The 24,227-nt window shown below is 39.2% G+C and overlaps 1 protein-coding gene across 4 annotated transcripts in view; it reads right to left on the bottom strand.

The window, feature by feature from the left end:
* The window catches only part of PCDH11X (protocadherin 11 X-linked), a 490,198-nt gene that overhangs the window by 130,095 nt on the left and 335,876 nt on the right, over positions 1-24,227 (bottom strand). For all 4 annotated transcript variants that reach the window (XM_057425083.1, XM_057425087.1, XM_057425086.1 and 1 more), the window contains one exon: positions 5,419-5,617. In XM_057425083.1, coding sequence (XP_057281066.1) covers positions 5,419-5,617 — 199 coding nt within the window. The remainder of the gene's footprint in view (positions 1-5,418; positions 5,618-24,227) is intronic.

Here is a 24,227-nt window from a genome sequence, read left to right as displayed (position 1 = left end):
AGAGGGCAATTTATTTACCCTCTCATAAATTTATCAAGTTTCTTTTTCAAACCAGACAGCAGTCTCATTGCCTGCTTATATGCTTCCTCACTGATCTTGTTTGAAATCCCCAAATTTCTGGCCTTGGCTAGTTTACAGACAGCACCAGTTCATTTGCTTGTGAAGCAACCCAGTACTTCATGTTGGCCCCCATTCTCTGCTCTTACTTGAGAGCAGTCCTAATCCCCAGACAGCTTTTACCTTGCAGTTTAACAAGCCAATATTAATTCCTTATTCTGTATGCAGGCATTCCATTCCCTTGTTATTAATAATATTTCTTTATGCCTGGTACTCCCATGAGTTCACCTTCCTCTAATGTGGGAAGCCAACAGTATTTGTAATAGGCTAGTTGTGGTATCATCAGTGTCTTGGTTTTTTTTTCCTCTTTTTTTTTCCTCCTGTACTAGGAGTAACCCAGGATTTTTCCACAATCACATTAGGTACCAGTGATTTATGGTTTATCTTTGTAATACTCAGTTGTTTTTTTTTCTTTATGTCATTTTCAGCTGGTGATTTATATACTAGCTACACCCATTCCTATAAGAAAGACTCCCAACTATTAGATTTCATCCCGCTGCTATTACTCCAAATCCTTAACAAAATCCAGTTCTTGTGTCATACACACCTCCTCCTCTATTTTCAGTGATGCTTGGCTTTGAGATAGCAGAATATTTCATTGACACGTTCCTGCTTTTAATGCCAAACTCATTAATGAAGATAATGATGAAGATCTTTCCATTCCTGTATTAATCTGTCTTTTCCTTCTTAATTCCTAATGCTCCACCTTAATGTCATAATAATAGTTATTAGTTCTTAAATCTATATAGACTAACTATACACGTATTAGCCAATATTAAAAATACATGTCATTGAAGTGAGATAATAGAGGTAATCTAGTACTACTCTTGCAAAGCCTATCATACATTTGTAGTTTTATCTTTGAATGTACCTATCTTTCTGGTAAATGTTTTCCAGTGGCAAATCCTGAGTACTTCTTTTTCCTTGACACCTCGTCTCTTAGAATTACAGAAAAATAAGGAAAACACTATCAGTTTTGATATCCTGGGAGGAAGATTATCTCCTCTCCTCCACATGACTGCACTGAACCTACTCTGACTTTTACTTCCATTATCATCATTCTTCATCAGCCTGTCTTTGCTCTCATCAACATCATCCTTATCAAAAATTAAGGCAAGGTGAAAGTGTTCTTTTAATTTTGGAGAAGAAATATGCTATCTTTAATCTTGAACAGATGTCATCCTTGCTGCAAACCTCCTTCTTATGTGCCCAAATACCACAGATTAGAGCCTTAATTCTTCTTAAGACTAATTCTCTTGAAGTCTGATGATCACTTAAAGCCAGCATAAGCTTTGCACCAGCTCCTCTTTCCCTCATTTGCCGTCCACAAGTAGTGTACCGTGTAACAAATAGAACTGGGGAAATGATTTGTTTACAAATAACCTTTTCTCCCTTAGATCAGGTTGAACCCAGATGAATTTTTCTATCCAGTTCATCCAAGCAGCTCTACAATTGCTTGTGCTGCCACAGGAGAAAGAGCGATTAGAAGATCCAAACAAGCAGCCATAGATGCCTCTAGCAACACCAGCTCAGAGCAACCATGAAATTACAGTTCCTATCAGCTCGCCTTTTGGCATTCCTTCCTTAGTTCTACACCTTCTGATGTTCAAGACAACTTTCTTTGCTTATTACCCACTAATTCATGTTAAATATCCTTATGGAGACTCCCTTTCCTTAAGATGCCAGCTTTCTCCTCTTCAAACACCTGGCATCTCAGTGTGTTTTGCCTCATTAACCACTCCTTTAAGTTTCAAACAGCTTTGTTGATACTTTCACTTTATTTATACAACATAATTACAATTATTTAATTTCAGATTTCTGGGTTTCTGTTTGGCTTTTTTTATTGTTTGGGTTTTTTGTTGTTTTTGCTTTCCCCTAAGTTGCAATCATATTCCTCTTACTCTGCCCAATTTCTTAGGTGAACTGGGCATACTCCACCTCCTCCAAATAAGTAAGAAAAATAGATTTATTCTCTAGAGGGGAAAAAAAAAACAACCAACAGATTATTTTGATAAGGCTATAAAAGCAGGTGAAGCATGAACATTTGTCATTAATATGCCACATGAATTAAATAACCAAGCATAACATTTACCTTTCTACTCCCTTTCGTCAACCTTACTGCTTACAGCCACTACGAATCCTTAGCATAGGGAATTGCTTGAGCAATTTATGAACAGAAAACATATGAATGCCACACACATTAGTGCTGTTACTTAAGGATAATGTTCTCTACAAACCTACATACATTTTTATATTAGTATTTACTTAGTGTGACAGCTTATTGGCATCTCTTCCTTATGATGCACCTACCACACTGCACATTATGCTTTTTTTGAGATGACAACTAAAGTAAGAGAAGACAAATCATTTAAATAGCCTATTTCTAATTTTAATTAGTATAGTCAACTAATTTTAAAGGTGTGCATAGAAATTGCTCATACTTTTCTAGCCACAATGCTTTTACAGTTATTCTTTCCCCCTTGCTTCACTCCTAAATTCCTATATGAATTTGTAAGGGTTCCTCTCACCACCATTTCTCAGATTTTTTTATTTTAAGTTGTGGTCATCTTTTGCAGTGTTGTGTAATACATACTTTTCTATTGTTAATAAATGGAAAGTTTCCAAAATACAATAATTTCCACTATTAGAGAAACAAAGAAAACCAAAGAACTATATTTAGGAAAAAAAAGGGAAAAAACACTTGAATATATCTCTGAGTGACGTGGCATCTGTCATCAGTTTTCACAAGCTACTTTACATCTTAGTAGGCTATAGATGTTACTGAAGTTGTTTCAGGCCAACTCTATGTCTCCTTGGTAGGCAAATTTGAACTAAATTACCATCAGATGATTAATCAGTCTTAATGCTTTAGACAAAGTTTCAGATTAAGACAGGTCTGAAATTAAAGATCTTGAAAGACAATGAAGGCCACGCTTATTCTGTTATATGAATTCTACTCAGATTATCTGACCATATATTTCTTTCTCTTTTCACATTAACATTTTTGTCCATGAAACAAAAATAAAGATACTTTGAATATATCATGCCACTCCAAATTAGATGAAAAAAGCAACAATCAAAGAACTAGCAGCATGTCTGTAGAGAAAACTACCAATTCAGAATGGTTTTCACTATTAACTGTGTCATGCATGCACAAATGAACAAAATGAATGGTATCATCAGGCTGAATGGTATCATATCAGCACGCAAGATACCTTGGTATCTTACCTACAAAAGGTCACTTTGCAGCAGTATACTGAATAAAAATATGCTGTGGGTCTTCCTCCTCTTTTTTATTTAGATGTATAAGAGCATATACCAACATCTATTTATATCTGCTCTTTTTCTGCCACTAGATGCTGCCATTAATATAAGCATAAAACACCAAAAAGGACTGCAAACTGCGCTCTCCACACTGTAAGCATCACACCGTATTGTGTCAATTAAACTGTTTCAATAAGATACAAGTTAGAACAGCAAAAAATCTTCACATAACATAAATGCTAATTGAACTGTGATGTCGGGTTTAAAACTGAACTGGCAGGTAATTAAGACAGGTGATGAAACTTTTTCAGCTTCACACTTGAAAAGACATCAGACATCTGCTTATTCTCCACAGTGTTATGTGTCAATGATATTCAGATGTCATAGCTGTATTGCTTTTAGGGCAACATTCTAGAAGAGTCGTCATCCATAGTTCTGAAATTGCAAAAACTGAGCTCAAAAAGCACTGAGCCTATTTGTAAAGCCAAGACAGGATTCACAGGCCTGTTTTAACAACTCCTCATACCAGGTCCTGTCCCATGCTTTCTGCATGAGAGGACCCAAATGCTCATTTCATGTACATCATGCTCATGTCAGCAAGGCATAAATATCAGAGTTACAGATAACAAAAGAGAGCTGGCAAACAAGTTCAGATCATGAGTATGCATAGCAAAAGCAGCAAATGAGACATATATAACTTGATACTTTCTTTGTTTGGGGTATGTCTGTAGCCCTTTAGAGTGTCATTGTGTAAAGAATTCAGTTTGACTGCCTAGACTGTTCTTAAGGGTATAATACAGCCTTGAATATATATACACAAACAAAAGCAAACAATGAATAGTGTTTTTAACCCAACATCCAAACCCTCTGATGGTTCTTGTCAGCTGTCTATCAGCTCAGAAAAAAAACAGCAACATTCTGGCATTATTTCAGGAACCATAACTACAATTTTTAAAAGTCTGAAACTGAGGCTCCCCAGTTAATAGCTTTTGAACTTCAAGAAAAAGAGAGAATGGACCTCATCCCTGCAGACAAGCCCCTCAAGACTCCAGTCTCAGGCAGCACAAGGCAAAGGCAGCAAGGTGATTTTCAATAGCCAGGCTGAATGTGTCAGCCATTACCAGTCAGAGGTAATGTTCTCTGCTGGATGCTGTATTTGCCAGTGCAAAGATGTAAGTACCTTCTCACCCAGAGCTATTTCAAGTGTATAGGACTTACTAATTCATTCATCATGACACTAAAGCAGCTGAAATACACCTTTCGGGCCAAGTTTTGCCCAGAACAGATGTATTTTCACATCACTTAATAGCCTGCTAACAAGCCCTTAGAGGCTTTCACACATTCAGGTATCTCTTCATCAATGGCACAGTTCAATTTAATCCAGATAAAGAGCCCCTGGGCAATTAACAGTTAACTAAAGTACAGCGGTCTCCAACTGGCTGTCACATCACAGGAGGGAAAGCAAAACCAGCCAGTATCCATAGCTTTAGCATGGTCCTGAGCTCATATTGATTTTGCTTCGCTGTTTTCAATGTCATGAGAAGCCAGTGATAACTGCAGAAACTAGATGACAAACTTTTTGGAGATTATTATTACTACATGCCATAGCTACTCTCAAAAGAGAAATCAAGAAAACCTCATTTCTGGACACTGCAGTGTGGTTACAGACCTACTCATCATCCAGAAGTCCTTTCCGTTAAAACAAGCTACAGCGTGCAGTAGCGTTGGGTAGGGAAACACATTAAAAAGAATAAAGTCTCTCAGCACAGTATTTATGACTGTAAGGGCAACAGTGTTAACCTCATCAGAAAGCTCCTCTGTGTATAGCACAGCAGATCTATAAAAATACCAGGTTACCCATAAACTCTGTACAGCTCAAGAGTGTTTTATTTTCAGTGGTCAGACTTCACATTTTTAGAAATATGGGGTGTCCTTGGCCGTATTCAAATCAATGGCTTTAATAATTGCTTGAACGAGAAGCCCACTTTTGATACTCAAATGATTTAACAACTGAGATGACCAGAGTTCATCACTTACTGGACTCCGGGTCTGAGTTGCCATCTCCTTCTGTCCGGCTGTTGGGTGAAGCTTGCTCATAATACTCTTCCTGGGGGAAGCCGAGGGGCAGAGGGTGCGATGTGCTAGCACCGCTCGTGGGTTCGTGGTCTCCAAGCCCACTGTCACTGCAGCTTTCCTGGGAGCCATCTGGTAGGTGAAATGTGACACGGCGCTGAGGCTACAAGGAAGGAAGAAAATTATATGGTTTCCACTACAGTATCGGTAATTGCTTAATGCAACCAATTTAGGAAATGTATTATTTCAGTTATCTGCTGAAGACGCATTATCTGGAGTTGTGCACAATTTCAGGCTTTCATGAGCAGCAGCCTGCTTTCAAACCCACTCCACCTGACAGCAATGCTTTCTTCTGGTTTTTAAAAATGTAAGCCCTGATGCAAAATGAAAGACACCTCAAACTAAACAGACTGTGTCAGACTTCATAAGTCTTTGGATGCCTTTTGTATCCTGACTCTGAGATTTCAATCACTTTTTGAGGCTCAATTTATTTCACTGCTCAGATTTCTAGTTTTCAAAAACCATTTTCTTTCCCATTAAAAGCTGCTCCACACTTTTGGGCCTAAAAAATGCGACACACTTCTAACGCTGAATTCTTCTAAGCCAGAAGAAAGAACAAACAATAACAAGCCTTATGCATTGCAAACAATTTTAATTTGCACAGACATTAAACCAATTGTTTAAAAGTAGATTCCACTACTCTCCTTCAGATATTTCATTACAACCCCTTCGATTTCTGTTACACCATAGACCTGTGCATCAACTATAAAAAGGCTGGAAGCTGGAAAACAGAGAGAGCTGAGGAGGGAAAGTGTCACAGCACTGCTGTGGAAGGAAGCGCCAGGTGAAAGGAAGAACCTGATGTCTCAGGGATCGGAAGGCATTTTCATCACCGAAGTGACTCTGTGATTTAGGAGTTGAATAACTGAAATGTATATCTCTCCCAGTATTAAATGAAAATATGGAAAAAAAATAAAAATAAGCAGCTCCCCTGCTCATTTCCATGTGTCTTATTTCCATGTGTTTTAGAAACATGAAGATTCAAAAAAAAACCAAAATAACAATTCAAGATGTTCTTAGCTTGATGTTACACAAAATTCCATTTGAAAGGCAATGCAAAACTTTCCAGCTCCAGAACTCCTGGGATTAGTAAAAGCTGGAGATCAGATTTTTGATGCAATTATGCAAAAAGAAGTATATATAGTGTTTATAACAGAGCAGATGTTGTCAGAGGTCCCTAGATATTTGGTTCCTATAGGTGATGGTGTTGAACTCCATTGCTTATATTACATTTTTGCTAAGAAGTGAAGTTCCTCTGCTTTTTAAAATCCCTTTTCATCACTGTGACGTTATTACATATGCCCACAGACAGCTGCTGTACAGTGTGGTACAGCCAAGAAAATGGCAAGATCAACTTTACATGTGCAATTCCTGACAGATGTGAGTGAAAACCCTTAGAAGCTAGCAGTAAGAAATTCATGGCTTTCCCAGAAAAGCTGTTCTAGCGCTTCACCACTGCTAATGGAGAAGTTTTCTTCTGATGTCTAACCTGCCTCTTTCTTGTTACAAAATAAATCACTTCTTCAGTCCCATCCATCATGGTCTGGTTATTCCCACTCATCTTTCTGGCATTTGGCACTTTAGTCTTCTTCAGAATAAACAGACCTGATTATTTTAATCTGCTATGTGCCTTCTGATATATCTTACTGCTCCCTCCCTGCACACACACTCACACATGCCTGCCTGTGCACAGCTCAAAACTTGTTACAGAGCTTCAGCTGAGATCTTCAAAGAGTGGAGTAGAGCAGAAGGATCATTTCACATCTCCTGAAGGCTCCACTACTACTTTGCCTTTTTTCATGGCAGCATAACACATTTTCTTTGCCAACCACTATAATGCCCATCTCCTTTTCTAATGACCTTTTGCTGGTTGTCCACTTTCTGGTTATCACCATTGATTGCTGGAGCTGAAGGGCAGCCCGTTGCATTCCTTCTTCATGCCTTTCTATTTTTTCCAGAGGATTTCATCTGTTTATCATCAAGTACATTTGCCTTCAAGCTCCTGCTTTCCTGTTTACCAAATCTGCAGATTTCAGACCCTCTCTCATTTGCCAGATCTTTAAGAAAAATTGGAGCAGATCAAGCCAAGCCATCAGCTGAGCTCGGAAAACCTGAATGCAGAATGACTTGCCATCACACAGGATGGAAGGGGAGAAGACCTCCCTCCTGTCACTGCAGGAGAAGCCTTACAGCCCACTGGAGAAAAGTTCAGACAGCAAAAGATTCCCAGCTAACTCCCCCACATTCCTCCATGCATTTGTGATGTCACCAGAAGAATGTTATCTGCAGCTGCTCCCAGGGCAACCTGGAAGGCTGGCTGGGGCAGTGGTTCTGCTCCTCCATCATCTCTCTCATCTCTCTTATCCTTTTCCCACCACAGACAGAGATATATGGAGTGTCTCTGCACAGTCCAAAGAACAGGAGGATGTACAGAAATTACTAGTATGACTTATCCTCTTCTACCTTTTAACTGTCAACTGCCTCTCGGAGCCCTGTTCTTACCAGCAGTCTCAGTTGACTTTAACCTGAAAGTCTAAATAATTAAAGTTTTGTGGAGTTGATCCAGTGAAAATATTCCTGCAATGTCACTGATTTGCTCCCTGCATACAGAACTGCACAGATGCGTCGCTGCAGCATGTGGAAACAGAATATATTACTACTTTGGTCTTTAAATGAGCCTGATATTCACAGTATCTATGAAAAATCAACCTTTATTGCACAAACTGTTTGTAAAACCTCTGTGTATTTTGTGAGGTTTACATTGCCTTCATGCTGTCTATGTTGCACATGTGCTGTTTGGTACTCATGCTGGGTTGTGTTTTCTCATCCCCAAGCTACTAGTGAGCCTTAAAAATAAAATATTCTTAAAATGTTATTGGCCCAAGTTCTAGTGTAAAATACCGGGATTAGGCTGGGAACACAACGGTTACTATTACGTATGGCTGGGATGCACCAAGTGTAAACAAGTGAATCTTTCGTTTCATGGTCTGGCATCAAACTACAGCAGAAGTTCTTAAGCAGGTGACAGTAAAGGAGACCAGAAAGATATCAAGGCCTTTTTTAGACTGCCTGGCCCAGTGAGAAGAACAAAAAACACCCCCACGCCCCCTGCAAAAGAAAAACAATCTGAACAACCAAATTTTAGCTCTCACATACAGTAAAAAAATGTAAATATTTAGTTCCATAAATTGAGATGTTATTATCCAAAAGATAAAAAAACAGCCAATATAAAATAAACTGGCATCAGGTAAAGGCTCATGATTTTAATTTGACAGTGTTCCTGAGTATGCCACACCTGATACTGCTGATGACAGAGCTCTTTGGGAAGAATTTATCAAGATGAAAAAGCCCCAGCTATTTCTCTGCATGGCAGTGCTGCCATTTTCTTAATTCAGGCAGTATCAGACAATGATCTGAAACAAGTAATTCCAATGAAATTTTGCCAAAAGCTGGGACTTATCTTCTGTCACAATTATTTTGGAAATTTCCTCCTTGAGGCATTTAAATTTCAATTTATAAGATTATAAAATATCCCCAGACTCCAGCTCCTTTCTCTTTATCTCCAAAGGGAGTTAGCACTGATACTAAGAGAATAACAAGGATTATGGTTTGTTTTATTTATTTGACAGACAGTAAGTATATTTTTTGAAAAGAGAGAAGTCCAGGCAAGCCCATTATGGATTCGTAGTGCATCCTGAAAATGCTGATGCAGGAATTTGTAATGCAGACAATTAGACTGATAGGGGAAAATGAAGTGAAAATGTAAGGAAAAATGTACAGTTTCTCTGACAAATGTAACAATATTAAATTACTCTTTATTGGTAGGGAAAAAGAATTTTGCTCCCAGAGATGTCACGAGCCCAGACACAAATCCTGTCAGAGGTCTCGTACGGCATTCACTGCATTTTGCAAAGGCAGTCTGTGTCTGGAGGGATCAAATTATCTCCGAAAACCGCAAACCTTTTACTCTCATTATTGAAATTTATATGAAGACTGATCAAAGCCCCAAACTATTCTGTGTTCAATCTTTCACTACAATAATTAGACTGTGGCAGTGGGAATAATAAAAGATGAGTCTAAGTAAATAGCTTTGGATACACTGAAGGGATGATTTCTGGAATTATACACCAGGGGTTAGCCAATTTATAATCAAAACCAAAAAAAAGGTAATAGAAAAAGCAGCAGATATCAACTGAGGAACATTAAACTATTAACCTTATTATCTTCATTCACTGAAGCAAATTAATACTCTTTTAAAAGGAGATCATAAAGAAAAAACATTACTGTTTAATTTATGTTGAATTAATTATATTATTTAGATGATAATTCTGATTTTAAACAGGCCTTATTTAGGAGATGCTGTAAGACAGCACAGAAGTAAAAGAACAGGATTACTTCAACAGTTTCATTTTCCACTGTTAGCAGCCAGTGAATGAAGGAGTAGTAAAAAATATTTGCTAAGTTGCTATTAATATTTATTTCTCAGTTGCTTATGTCTTTCAAATGCCAGGAAGGCATAAAATCCATGCTTTAAATATCCAGACAACTATCTCCAGTTACGATCGGTACTTTTCAGTTGTTAAAGAAAATCCTTAACCAAGCTATGATTTCCAGTTCAAATCTTTTTATACTCAACTGTCACCTTTTGTTCCAAAACAACAATCTTCTGTTCCATACGTTTTGATTGAGACACACTGGACCCAGCTACTATACATGTAAAGTTCTCAGAATAACACAAAATCAAATTGCTCGATAGGATCCAACTACAAATCCAATGGAAAGCATGATGAAACTCCAGAAAGACAAGCCAGTATTTTCATTTTCCCTTTCCCTAGACTTAGTAGGGTACAGCACAATTATTATGGCCCAAATAGGTTCTACCAATTGTTTTATAAGTGTGTATTTCACATACTTATTGCAGTGCTGTCCCAGCAGCTGAGGCTAAATGAAATGTGCTCCTCAAACTCAATTAAAGCTCCACCAACACAAACTCCAGACTTGGGATGTCACATGGATTCAACATTACACTGCTGGCTCTGAACCTTTATAGCCAATGACTCAAAGTGCACAATCACTCACTAATCACTTTATTTCACCTGAAAGGGAACACCTCTGAACCTCAGGAGTTCCCTTGGACAACGTCCTGACCCGAGGGGACTGTTCCCAGCTGCAGACCACTGCTCCAATGAGGCCCGACTCCAAATGGTGCCCTGAGGGGATCCTTTTATACCCAAGTCGGTTATGAGCTGTGGCCCCATACGGTCACGTAGCCCCCCATTGGCTCAGGACCCAGCCTCCTGCCCTTGCACCCACCAGCGCCACCATGTGGGGGGGACAAGAGCTGCACATGCAGGAGCTATCATAGGCATCTGTCTGGTGGGGGGGAAGCTTTGGAGGGCTTTGGTCTGGGTGGGTGTACCTGCCACAAGCTCAGAACATTAAATCTAAGATGTTACTCTGTCGTCTTGATAACTTTGTATTAGACAAAATGCATAAATGTAGCTTGTTACTCTTTTTTACTCAAATTAGATTTCCAAAGTCCAAGCTCAGTGGACATTAAAAACATTTTCCCTATCTCACATGAAAAATAACATTCCCAACTACTGTCAATACAGCAATTGTCGTCTCATACAGATCAAGCTTGTTGAACAAGCCCTTCTATTTACTGAACAAGTTCAGCAGAATCATCTACTGTCTTATCTTTACTGATTGCATCCCTTTCAGCTTCTGATTTTCTATGCTTGTCAAATCAAAGAGACCTACTGGTTTTCCAGTTTACAATATTTGCCTTTTTAAATATTGACAAAACATTACATTTTCAGCTATAGAAAAGCTCAAAAATCCAATACAACTCTTTTACACTCTTACCACAAATATATCTAGTCCTACTGATTTAATAAGACTAACATTAATAACTGGTATCTTAAATCCTCAATAATTACTAATGGAAAATACATGAAGAGAAAGCTTTGATAACTAACTTTACTTTTCCTCACTGTGATTAACAATCTAACTGTTTCATAGTAGTATAAGCAAGTAATTCTAGGCTTCCATTTATTACTGATTTAAATAACTCCTCCCACTTTATTAATTTATTTAGATGAAGGAAGCATAATCAATTAATTTCAAAAAAGCAAGTAAAAGCTTAGTTGACTGCCCAGACAACTGCAAATTCAATGTGGATGATTACCCTAGACCTATTTGTAGTTTTTCAATGAAAGAAGTACTACCTCCACAACATCAGGGAACAGACAGAGCCTCTTTACCTGCTCAAATGGAAATTACTTAAAATTGACAGATCTTGTAGCTGGATTCACTCACACAAAGAGTTGGCTCAAGTGATGAGAAATAATCTTGCAAGACTATCTTGTAATTCTGCCACGCTCACTTACTCAGGGTGCCTTTTTAGAATTACACTTACATAGCTCTACAGGCATTTCTTGCAGGCATGTAAAGAAACTGCACCTTACTGATAAGCAAAAATGTCATCTATTTCAGCTATTGGCTATTGCAAAAAGGCAATCCTATGAAACCCTCTTCCAGGTGGGCAAGCAGCTGAAAATTGTTTTAACACCACTCGCTTTAAGAAGCTGCTTTTCACTGATGCCATTTTTCACCAAAGTTACTAGAAGCAAAGCTGATACTCCCATCTTCCTCCTGTGGCCCAGTGGTCACAGAACAAACTCGCTAGCCAAATCATCGCTGATCAAAAACATTATAAACCTGCAACTTCACAAATTTCTGATTAACAGCCTCAATGGGTATTTATTCGCAGACTCTAATCTTCACTGTACCAAAGTGTGTACCTCATATGACATTTTCCAGCAACATTTAACAATTAAATTGTATTTTCTGAGCTTCCTGAAATAACAACAAAAGAACTGAAATAAAAAGCAAATAAACCTGAAAATAACATTTAAAGCATGTCAAACATTTTATTTCGCTTTTGAAAGGCAGTTATTGTATGCTAGATGTCAAAATGAAAGCTGAAAGCATGCTTTTTAAAGTTTAATTCATGTAAGCCTTCAATTTGACATGTGATTAAATAAAAATTACACTTGAAAGTTGCACTATGGCTGTGCTCTTGCTAAGGCTGAGAAATAGGAAAGTATCAATTCTGATTTTTTTTTAATACATTATTGACTTTCCAGGTTATCATCTTTGATGTTATTATCTCAAATGCCTGATTTCTGATAGCAAAGCCATTTTAGTTAAAAGAACATCATAATAAACAATAATATAGAAACATTTTGGTAATATTTGACACCACTTCTGACTGCTGGCCCAACAGCATGGATCTTTTTTAGCAAAAATATTGATTGGGTATTATTACCGTTGTGAATGTTTCTTTTAAAAGCAACACTATTGCTTACCTAGTGTTTTCTTTGTGTTAATACTGAAATAGAGTAGAATTTATTCTTTCATACATGTCAGATAGCACCCTAGCTCTGATTTCATTCTGTTAATTTACACATTTCACTTGTGGCTCAGATAAATAGACTTCATCTTTCTTCATGAGTAATGTATAGATTTATAGAATAATAAATGTTTTTCCAATGAATAACTCACTGATCTCCAGGCCCTACTTTTGCATCATAACAGTCAAGGCTAAGCCATTAAGTACAAGCATGATGAGGTTATTAGAGCTACAGAGACCTGGAAGAAATCTCAAGAACCTGATTCAATTTCCATTTGCAATTTTTTTTCTATTCAGTTTTTCCTGTAAAGGTCAATTTTTTTCTGAAGCAATACACATGCGTATAACTTCACAAGCCATCACAAGTATTCACTTGAAGAGGCTTCAAAATGTGCCTTCATCATTTCTAACCAATGGAGCTATTCTTATCAGTGCTTCCCAGAAAAAGTCTTTCGTCTAACTTTGGTTCCTTGGGTTGAAAGTGTACTGAAGCCAGAAGAAAAACACAAGACACATACTTTTAATAAGACTTATTCAAGGAGTATTCTTAAATATTATAGCACAAGTAGTTGTGTTATCACTTCAGTTTTATTTTACCCTATAAAATAAACCTTGTCTCCACAGAACTTTTTCCTGCAGGTGTGGGTAGGATATCAGAGTGGAACGACATGGAATAACCTTATGTTTCATATTGATATATGTAGCTGCTGAATGTGAATTCATGTTGTTATGGTTAAAAATAAGGTTCTCAAATTAGGGCGGAGAGGAAGTCTGCACTCTAAGCTTAGAACGTGAAGAGGTTGAGGTAGCTCTTGAATTAAGAGAAATAAATAAAGGCAGACTTCCTCAACTTCTTCTAGAAAAAAAAAAAACACCCCACAATACTTTTGTATCCGAAGGTTTCTAAACTACATTTTCACTAATTTTGGTATCATTCACAGTAGCCCTCAAAAACTCTTTGCTTCTGCCCCACAGGGAGTAGCCAGCCCTTCCTACACCATGACACAGTAAAGCAGCAGGTTTCCTGCAATATTTCCCTAAGAAGAAATCACTGTTTTCATAGCTTATACTATCAGGGTGGTAATGAATAAGTTTTTAGCTGTTATTTACAGTAGAATGCATGACATATTCAAAATTATTAAAGTGAGTTGAGCTACATACTACTAATGCGTTCTTAAATGAACATCTGAAATACTTATTTGTAAATGGGAAAAATTCTACAAATTGAAGTGCTGTATTGTATCACTGATACCATCCTTCACTCCTACAGAGTGATGTCTCTGCAATTGTCCTTTCATATAATCAGAATACATCGCTGTCTTTCAGCATTCACCACTTGTGTAATTTGAGTAAGGCAAAATATAGAGCCATTAGCCTTCCTTTGTTCCTCAAATCTTTCTGGCTTATTTCCATATTTAGTGCAGCCATTCTTTAAGACTATTAAGATTACTTACTCATCTTTCTTTACAGAGGAAAATATACAATACAAATTACTTAATTAATGCAGCATATGTTAGTTTGCATAAGGAAATCATGCAGTTCTGGGCAAGGGGAACTGAGGGACTCCAGCTGATGTTGGAAGGAAGTTGCTCTCTCTCACATCAAGCTGAGAGCTGCTGCGTAACACCAAGAGCCCCCGACTAGCCTGCAGTCAGCCCCATGCACCTGCAGCTGTCCCGATCACAACCCAGCCACAACCCACAGATGGAGGGTTTGTGCTCTGAAAGCACAATGAGAGTGCCACCGTAAGCTAAGGCCCACTACTGTGAGATTCAGGTGTCTGGCAGCAGGGACCTGGCTTTATAAAGCTCAGCCCTGTGACCTTGGGTTGCTTGCCTGACAAAGTTATTGTGGTGAGAAAACAAATGAACTCAAGCCATGCACAGTAAGTAGAAACTGAGACAGAAGTTGTTTACTTTGTAACTCAAAGAGTCAAGAGAAAGGTACTAATGCAAAAATACATAAAGCATCAAGGGGAAATTGTAGGTAAGCCAGCAGAAGTGAGGACTAGGCATGTGGAGGGAGCCCTGAAGCCAAGCTCTTCCTCATGGGACTGCCACTGCGTAGCCCACACAGACCACCAGGGGCCTCTGCCACCAGCACGAGCATACCAATGTCTTGATTAAAAGCAACTTAGTCCCAGCCGTTTACTGCATAAACCCCAAAATAACATCACTGCATTCTCATAAATCATGGAATCAACTAGGTTAGAAAAGACCTTTAAGTTTAACCATTACCCCAAGACTGCCAAGTCCACCACTAAACAATGTCAATCCCAAGCCAAGTCCCTGCATCTTTGGAAAGATGCCTGAGTAGAAGTGTCCCAGAGAGCTCAGAAATAAAAAGGGCTGGGGTGGGAAGACCAAAGGCACAGTGGAGGCCAGTTCTGCAACTCCACGAGTGCATTCTTTCACTTGCCACACAGATTAACACTGCTACCATCTTTAGTTCAGGTTTATTCAAATTTCATATAAAGCTGAGTTAAATCAGAAATAAATATTATTCTCCATACAAGTCACACTGAACTCGCAACCTCTAAAACTGCAATGCTTCTGCAACTCTGACACCCAGGAGATGACCACGAAAGGCAACTACTTGCTCCAGTTGATCCAGAAAAGCGTGACTGCAGAAATCCCTTGTAACATGCAGTCAAGAAAGAACAAATGCAAGGCTTTAGGTCTACACTGTATTCTTATTGCTCAGGAGAAGGCAAATGGCTGTAGATATCTGAAAAACAGGGAAGATCTTTGAAATAAACCAGCAGGAAAAATGTGTGTGTGTAAGGGTAATAACAATGTTAGGAGAGCTGGCACACATCATAGGGGCAACAGGGAGACACAATGGGCACAGGTACCTTCCACACATGGTTACAGGCACATGCACAGACTTGCATTCCTGTATCAGTTACACTATCAAATACCCATGGCAACTGCTCTGGTTGCTCATCCCTAAATCATCGTTATGCATAAAATTTCCTGACTAAAGACTTCAAATCATGCTCCTTAAGATATTTCTTAGTGGTTTTTTTTATTTTCATTGGCATACAGCATCTGTGCTTTGCACAAAACAAAAAGCACTTCACACATTTTCCAGGCAAAATGCATAAATATAAACTTGCAGCATTAATTATGTTCTTTCTCCTACTGCTTTTAATTAATTTGACCTTTGGTCCTATTTTTGTCAATTCGGGAGGCATGCTGCAATCAGAAGAAAGCTATGGTGTAAGTATTCTATTCTGCAAGTCACCAACTAAATGAGTAAGCAATGGAGGAAAATCTATAGCATGCAATTAGCATTATGCTTTTCATTTATTTTTGTTTTACTTCACAGAACTTATTAATAAAATTCAGTAGGTAAAACTGAAGGCAGGAACCCTCCTACACCAGGTGCACTACATTCTACCTTGGCACAAAAGAAATTCTTTTGATGTACTGGAAATCTTATTAATAGATTCACCAGAAAACAAGCATGTAAGCTGGCAGAGGCAATTGCAAGAGGTAAAATGAATGTAAATGACAGATGAAAGAAAATTTTCATGCCGTTCAGATCAATATAAACGAAAGTGCTGCTGCAACCACAGCACCAAGATGAAGGGAATTCATCAAACTTGTATTTCAGACTATTTGTCCTGCTCCAAATGCACCCTCTGTGTTGCGAAGCTATGGTCTTCCTTTACCCAATTAATACTACATTAAGATGCACTCCTGCAGGGGCTTTTTCCTTATTTTGACGAATTGAAGATTTTCAGTGCACTCAGATATGGGAGGGGGGGGAGCACAGAGAATAGCTTCTTGCTTCTAAATACTGCCATTTGAAAAGCCTGTAATTGCAGCACTTAATAATTTTCTAAATACTTAAGCCAGAATTAATTATCCCTGCTATTACTGCAGGAGCATGGATCATATATTGGGTATGATGAAGAGAATGTGTGATAGAACATTTTATTGTACTCAGTGCATGCAGAGCGTGTGCAGGGCACTTAAACTATTAGAAGCAACAGGCTTCTCTACTTCAATTATATCTCAGTATGATCATCAGATATCTACAGCATCAGCTTTGCTCATTTTATGATTTTTGTTGTTGCCTAATTAAACACTTTCAGGACCCTTCTTTACACCAGGGACTAATCACCATCTAAAAAAGAATCCTGCTTTATTTAAAATTGTATTGGTTCTTGGTGGAGAATTAGAGGAAGGTAAATGCTTATTGTTAAACAGCTTCCATTTCAACAGACTGAAATGCGTTTTCATTAGTAGCCAGAAACCGAGGCACGTCATGAACTTCGGCAACTGCCTTTAATGGAGTGAATTCTACAGTCTCCTGGCAGTTTTATACGGTGTTGAGGAATCAACAATATATGTAGCTACCCTTACAGTTAATTGCCCACCCTGCTTAAAATTCCCTTTATGCAGAAGCTGGGTAGCAATAGAAATACTAACTCCAATGTATAAGACATTTAAACATTTTGAGACACATAACAAAGAAAACATATAAACATGGTATTTGCAAGGGGGAAAACAAAGCTACAAGGAGATGAAGTTTCACTTCCAGCACACTGGATTCAGACCTTTGCACAGAACACAAACTAAAGTGACTTTGATCTCATTCTAGTGTGTTGAAAACAAAGTAATTTCTTACAAAAACCAATCACCTTGTCTGAGATTCACTAGAATAATATTAAACTGTTGATGCAGGCTCACTGTTTGAAAGATGGCTGGCAGTGCTGCTTTGGTTTCTAAGTAGTTTACTGGGAAACCAGAAGGGAAGAAGCAGCCTGAAGCATACCAGCTGACTCTTCCCAGAGGTTCAAAAGACTGGGGCTGTGGTAGCTGAAGGTAGCTGAAGCACAAACAGGGATATATTTACTAGAGAAATGTACTGTCACATCTCAAATGAACACAATCAGAATCAGCACAGATTTCAGTCAGTGCTTCTGTAGCAAAATGGCAAGACACTAAATGCCATCACAAGCAGTGAAACAAAAGGGATCCAGGCCAACACTCTCTCACCTACATCTCTAGAATTGCCTTTGAGACTCAGAACCATGATATGTTCATTTATTTCATACCAGAAATAATGACTAATGCTGAGTCTGTGATGAAAGAGATCAGGCAGCTGTGGAAGTAATTTCCCTAGTTGGGAGGAAATAATTTCCTTTTATGTTATATGCCCTTGTGCTGGCTCACCATAACCCCAGCCAACAAATTCACCTTCTGTAATTGTTTACATCCCAGCCTCAAAAGATAGACCCCATTTTTTTCCCCACAGTTAAGGACTATAAATCCACTCTTGGTACAGACTACAGTCTAATTCCCAACTGGCTCCCCAGGGACTCTCAGAAGAAAGAGAAGACAAACAACAACTACAAGAAGATGACTCTCCAGCTCCAATCAATAATTTGCCTGTCACTCCACAAGCGCATCTCCTTTCCACCATAACTCTGTGAAGTTCCTTATCAGTGATGTACTCTTACACTTGCTAGGTAGAAATTAAGCATTTTTGTATCCCATGGGTTTTGCATTTCAGTAAATCTCCTTTTCCCAGCAATACGAATACACAATAACCGCCACAGACTGACAATACATGCTAGAAAATTTGAAAAACAGCCTATAGTGTAATAGTACTTTGCACATATATATCATTCTTTACTCGAATGGGCTTTAGAAAGAGGAACTCAGTTTTAGAATAACAGAATAGAAAAGGCAGTTATTAAAATACTTTACAAATGAACAAACTAAAGCACAAATGGCTATGCCCGCTTGATTTCTCTGACTGAAGGTTAGGCTACCTCAATGACAGAAACCAAATATGAGATCAGGGGTCCTAGACTGAGAAAAGGTATTTACATTCAAATAAACTATCACAGACTGCCTGAAATACAAAATGCATGTGCATTTGATAAGAATAATGCACATAAATACAAGCATATATAGCATCGCTTAAAACCGTATCAAAGCCAGAAAACACACCACAAACCCAAAAGACAGTGACTCAATAAAAACTGTTTTCTGACTAGTTTGGCCAGTACTAGCGGGTATTCACTTAAGTGAGTGCTAATGCAGTCTGTTTCAATGGAGCCATATGGATTAAAAAATGCCATTAGCAACATCATCTACCACTAAACCTCTGTGAGCAAGTGAGAGAACAATACTGATCTTATCTGCTCTAACAAGACTGAAAAACTGACTGCAGAAGATTCATTCTGCCAGATATTCCATCTGTGAGTAACAGACAAGTTCATTAATGGAAATCTTCAAATTAGAGCTGAGAAACCCACAGCTAAGAAACGACTGCCTTGACAAGCAAAGTTCCTGCTTAAAAGCTCTACAGGTTCATGAGGCTTAAGATTGAGTCATTACCATTATCTGCTTTCACTTTTAAATACGTCTGTTTCTCATTCTGAAGTTGCATTGACAGCAGTGCTCCTGCCAGCATTTGCCACTCGTTGCACAAAAATAGTTTGGGAGGAGCTCTGAGCACAGAGTCTGAAATCTGTCACGTCAACAACTTACCAGCTCTGCAACACAATGCAGAATTTAGATTAGCAGCATGGGTGTTCCTTTTAGCATTTAAGTCAATCTTGCAATCTGCTCAAGCTTTTAAAATGCCTGCAGGTAGTACCACCATACCCCTGACAGACGCATTACCTACTTCTGGCAGACTTGATCCAAAGCTCCCTGAAGGACTTTTCCCTCAGCCCTACCTCGCTCCAAGTAACTGCTGGGTGAAGTGAATGACAAAAGCTGCACTAACATCCAGATTCATAATCTAAGACATGGTAACAGTGGTCAGTTTGAAGATACAAAACAGCTAAATCTTGAGTCCCAGCTTGTTATCTATCACTGACAAAAGCAGACATGTCCAGAGAAAAAACAGACACTTCTTAAAATATAGTTTCCCTTCATAAAGGAAACATCAGTAAAGCAGTATTCAGTGATTTTCCTACATCGATCTCGTAACTCAACATCAACACAAGCGGTATCCAAATATCAGAAGAAATAACATCTACAGAAACTGACCATAATATTTTTTCCAGAAAACTCTCTTTAACCAAAGCCCTGCTATAAAACACCATTAGCGAGCTTCTTCAGGAAAGCCAGGACAGAAGTTTCATGAAGCTTCATCACATCAAATGAATGCTGAACTGTTTATTGTTATTCATTGTTGAAACTTGAACAGAACACCAGAGCTCTGTTCAGCTCCAGGCCCACTCCAAATATGTTTCCTTTTAATTTTCAAATTCCAAACCTGGGCAGGAAGGGAGCTGCACTCAGCAGAAGCCAGAGAAATGAGTAGTATGTATCAATAGGGCACCTCAGTAAATGCCTAATGGGGGATCAAACAGAAAAGCCCACATTTCTAATACCAGCCTAGAGGTAATCAAACAGAAACACAGGCAAATTGATTCAAATCAAAATCAGCCAAAAGGCATTCTATCACAAACTAACACATCCATCAGTAAAGGTTTGATTTTGTCCAAGCTTACATCTTGTGAGCACACTGCTAAAGCCACAGCTGCAGATATTCTCAAATAAACAACCTAAGTATTAAAAAATAGCAACACTGAAAGTGGTAACAGTGAATTTACCTTAATAGGCTGTACATTTAGGTTCATTTATTGTATATGCACCCAGACACACTTCATTTGTGAAGTGTGTTTTCCCAACGAGTGGCATCCCTCAGGGATCGGTGTTGGGACCGGTCTTGTTTAACATCTTTGTTGCTGACATGGACAGTGGGATTGAGTGCGCCCTCAGCAAGTTTGCCGATGACACCAAGCTGTGTGGTTCGGTTGATACCCTGGAGGGAAGGAATGCCAACCAGAGGGACCTCGACACGCTTGTGAGGTGGGCTGATGCCAACCTCATGAAGTTTAACCATGCCAAGTGCAAGGTCCTACACCTGGGTCGGAGCAATCCCAGGCACAGCTACAGGTTGGGCAGAGAAGAGATTCAGAGCAGCCCTGCGGAGAAGGACTTGGGGGTGTTGGTTGATGAGAAAATGAACATGAGCCAGCTTCAGTGTGTGCTTGCAGCCCAGAAAGCAACCGTATCCTGGGCTGCATCAAAAGGAGTGTGACCAGCAGGTCAAAGGAGGTGATCCTGCCCCTCTACTCTGCTCTGTTTTCATGAGACTTCACCTGGAGTATTGTGTGCAGTTCTGGTGTCCTCAACATAAAAAGGACATGGAACTGTTGGAACAAGTCCAGAGGAGGCCATGAGGATGATCAGGGGACTGGAGCACCTCCCATATGAAGATAGGCTGAGGAAGTTGGGGCTGTTCAGCCTGGAAAAGAGAAGGCTGCGTGGAGACCTCATAGCAGCCTTCCAGTATCTGAAGGGGGCCTATAGGGATGCTGGAGAGGGACTCTTCATTAGGGACTGTAGTGATAGGACAAGGGGTAATGGGTTAAAACTTAAACAGGGGAAGTTTAGGTTGGATATAAGAAGGAAATTCTTTCCTGTTAGGGTGGTGAGGCACTGGAATGGGTTGCCCAGGGATGCTGTGAATGCTCCAACCCTGGAAGTGTTCAGGGCCAGCTTGGATGAGGCCTTGGGTGATATGATTTAGAGTAAGGTGTCCCTGCGCACAGCAGGGGGGTTGGAACTAGGTGATCTTAAGGTCCTTTCCAACCCTAACGATTCTATGATTTAAAACACCAACCTGTGCACCTTACCTTCTCTTAGCAACAGGCCAGTCAACGGTGCTTGCTGCCTCTCATCTCCGAGTATGGTGGCAAAGAACTAATTCACCCCACAGCACATGCATGAGGGTGCTGTGGAGTCTTGCTGCTGGGTATGATTTAGTCAACAGGCTCTTGGAAAACGCATTATCTCTCACACCAGTATTTTCTCATTTACACCGTGTTCTTTTTCCTCTCGCCACAAGCCAGACACGCATTAACCAATTCTGCAGCCAGTTTAAAGCTTTAAAAAAACAAAAATAACCCCCCAAGAAAGCAAACAGAAAGAAAAAATAAATTAATTTGTTTAAAATTTGCTTGCTCTGGGGTAACTTCTGGAAATACTTAGTGACATTGTGGTTAAGTCCAAAACAGGAGCCAGAATGGATCCAGCTAATTCCAGACAGCTGAAGACATCACGCCTCAGATTTTTACTGGTTTGTTTATGCAAAGCAATGACATTATTTCATGTAGTTTGACTTTTAAATTATTTTGAGGAGGCTCTTGATAATTCCTGTGAGAAAAAGCAATTAATTTGGTTTTCAGTGACTGAAAAATATTGAAAACCAAATTGATTTTAGACATATTTTCAATCATGGTTGGCAGAGATCTTGTACCTTAATGCAAACATGTAAATGGATTTTTCTTTTTCTCTTTTAAAAGGTTCTCTGACCAGGTGAAAGGTCATTTGTGAGAATTATTTCCCTTTAAACTGCAAAATGCTCAACTAATTAAAAATAATAAAAATTAAAAGCTCACATTCCACTCTTAAGTGATGTCTGACCATTGCCTCCAGACTACTGCTCTCCCATAGTCAGAATGCTGTACCACCCACACAGGGACAAGGTGTATTCACCTCCCTGCTTCAGCTTTCTTCACACAACATGATGCCATTGTATAAGAAGACTCCAACTAAAATACCTGTGATGCTTGTTGCTCAATAAGAAAGTGTAAGGTAGATTTTCTCTTTACTAAGTCTGTTTTGCAGCTGGGAAATCCAACACAGACTCTACAACGTGCTGCCTTACCTTCCACCAGTGCTGTAAGTGTTAGTGTTTGCAGAAAAAGCTGAAAACCTCATCGATTTACAGAGGGGAGACAGAAGCAGACGATTAACTTCAGAAATGGAACGTTAAAACAGTCATTGTCTCCTCAGTGCAAGCTAACGTCTGACAAAGGTTCCCACTGAGATGCCCATACCAAAGGCAGAGGGTTCAATTATTGCAGCTTATATTTTAAAGTGTAATGATTTGCATTATCCCAGCTAGCTTAAAACTTGAGTAAAACAATCAATGGTTGTTTTCCCATCCATGAAAATAAAGCATTGGACATGTAGGTTTCTTTGGGAGGTTGGTTGTTTCTCGAGGCTTTTTGTGGGTTTGATTGTTTGTTTTTAATTCTGGAAATCCAGGCAAAATCCGATTTTCCGACTGTAGGAAAATACTAAACAACTGATCCAAAGCAACTGAACAACAATCCTGATCTTCTGCATGATGCTGAAACAAAACTCTGGAACAGAAGAAATCCTGAAAACCAAAATTCAGAACATGCTGTACCTTGGCTTCAGCTTATCCCATTTAAATAATTGAAAACCAAAACCAAAACCCAACAACCCCAAAACAAGACCACCAAAAAAACCACCCCACCCCACGATAAAACCACCAACCAAACCGCTCTTTCCCTGTATTTAATCTACACTACCATAACTGCATTGTATTATTCTACCATCAGAATACATACAAAGCTTGTTACACCCCAAAACAAGACCACCAAAAAAACCACCCCACCCCACGATAAAACCACCAACCAAACCGCTCTTTCCCTGTATTTAATCTACACTACCATAACTGCATTGTATTATTCTACCATCAGAATACATACAAAGCTTGTTACACTTCAGGTCAATACTCACACCCCTCTGAAGCGGTATTCCAGCTGTTGACAGCTAAGCACAGACACAGTGCTTTTAGTCACTACTTTGCCAGTAATATTTTCATAGAATAGTTTGAGTTGGAAGGGACATTAAAGCTCATCCAGTGCCAATCCTCCTACCATGAGCAGGGACACCTTCCACTAGAGCAGGTCCCTCCAAGCCCTGTCCAACCTGGCCTTGAACACTACCTAGGATGAGGCAGCCACAGCTTCTCTGGGCAACCGATGCCAGTGCATCACCACCCTCATAGTGAAGAATTTCTTCCTAAAAAGCTAAAATGTACCATCTTTCAGTTTAAAGTCATTACCCCTTGTCCTATCACTAAATGCTCTTGTAAAAAGTCACATATAAACCCAGTAAATTCCTCCAGACAGATCACACAAAAACTCCCAGAGCTGAAATTGTGGCTATAGTCTGGCATATATAGCATATTTGACACTCAAGCACACTCCCTCACCCTTGGGTTTTTTGCAACAAAGACTGATTCTTTTGTGCACAATAAAAATGCTTCAATGCAGAAGCAGTGCTGCCATAAAACAGAAGGCATGAGGCTTCAGCAGTGCATCAAGAGGGTACTAAGCCCCTCATGGCTCACACAGGAGACCCCAGGTTCCCCCATTTACAAGACCTCGGTTACAACTGCACAATGGCTCCATTAAAACCAAGCATATTACCCTGCC

This window comes from Pezoporus wallicus, unplaced genomic scaffold, assembly GCF_028554395.1.
Source record: "Pezoporus wallicus isolate ANWC-B61680 ecotype Strahan unplaced genomic scaffold, APGP_CSIRO_Pwel_v1 scaffold_6445, whole genome shotgun sequence".
Taxonomy (NCBI): domain Eukaryota; kingdom Metazoa; phylum Chordata; class Aves; order Psittaciformes; family Psittacidae; genus Pezoporus; species Pezoporus wallicus.
Note: the sequence above shows the minus strand (reverse complement) of the source record. Positions and strands in the feature narration are given on the sequence as shown.